Source organism: Haliaeetus leucocephalus, unplaced genomic scaffold (assembly GCF_000737465.1).
Source record: "Haliaeetus leucocephalus isolate CR32 unplaced genomic scaffold, Haliaeetus_leucocephalus-4.0 Scaffold68, whole genome shotgun sequence".
Lineage (NCBI taxonomy): Eukaryota > Metazoa > Chordata > Aves > Accipitriformes > Accipitridae > Haliaeetus > Haliaeetus leucocephalus.
In genome coordinates this window covers 1,441,112-1,441,396 of record NW_010972504.1, presented here as the reverse complement: position 1 = coordinate 1,441,396, position 285 = coordinate 1,441,112, and the positions used below count along the sequence as shown (strand labels likewise).

Sequence of the window (285 nt, the reverse complement as noted above, 5' to 3'; positions counted from 1 at the left end):
CGGCCCCGGTCCCGGCCCCGCGCCCGCCTGCCGCGGCGGGGATGCCCGGTTAGGAGCGCGGCGGGCAGCGCCCGGCTCCGCCAGGATGAAGAAGCATCATCATCATCACTCCGTGCAGGGCACCTTCAGCCGCCTCTTCGGGAAGCGCCAAGCCAGCCCCGCCGCCGCTTCCCTCTTCGCCACCAACCCGCCCTGGATCCTCACGCAGGAGGTGACCTCGGACAGCGCGGGTGGCACCCGTCAGTGTCTGCGTGTCCCCCTCCCCTCCTCCGGGCTGTGTCGGCC

The 285-nt window shown here is 73.3% G+C and overlaps 1 protein-coding gene across 1 annotated transcript in view; it reads left to right on the top strand.

The window, feature by feature from the left end:
* Positions 1-85: 85 nt before the first annotated feature.
* The window catches only part of LOC104838919 (chromosome unknown open reading frame, human C6orf132), a 13,067-nt gene continuing 12,867 nt past the window's right edge, over positions 86-285 (top strand). The window contains exon 1 of the mRNA XM_010578963.1: positions 86-239. Coding sequence (XP_010577265.1) covers positions 86-239 — 154 coding nt within the window. The remainder of the gene's footprint in view (positions 240-285) is intronic.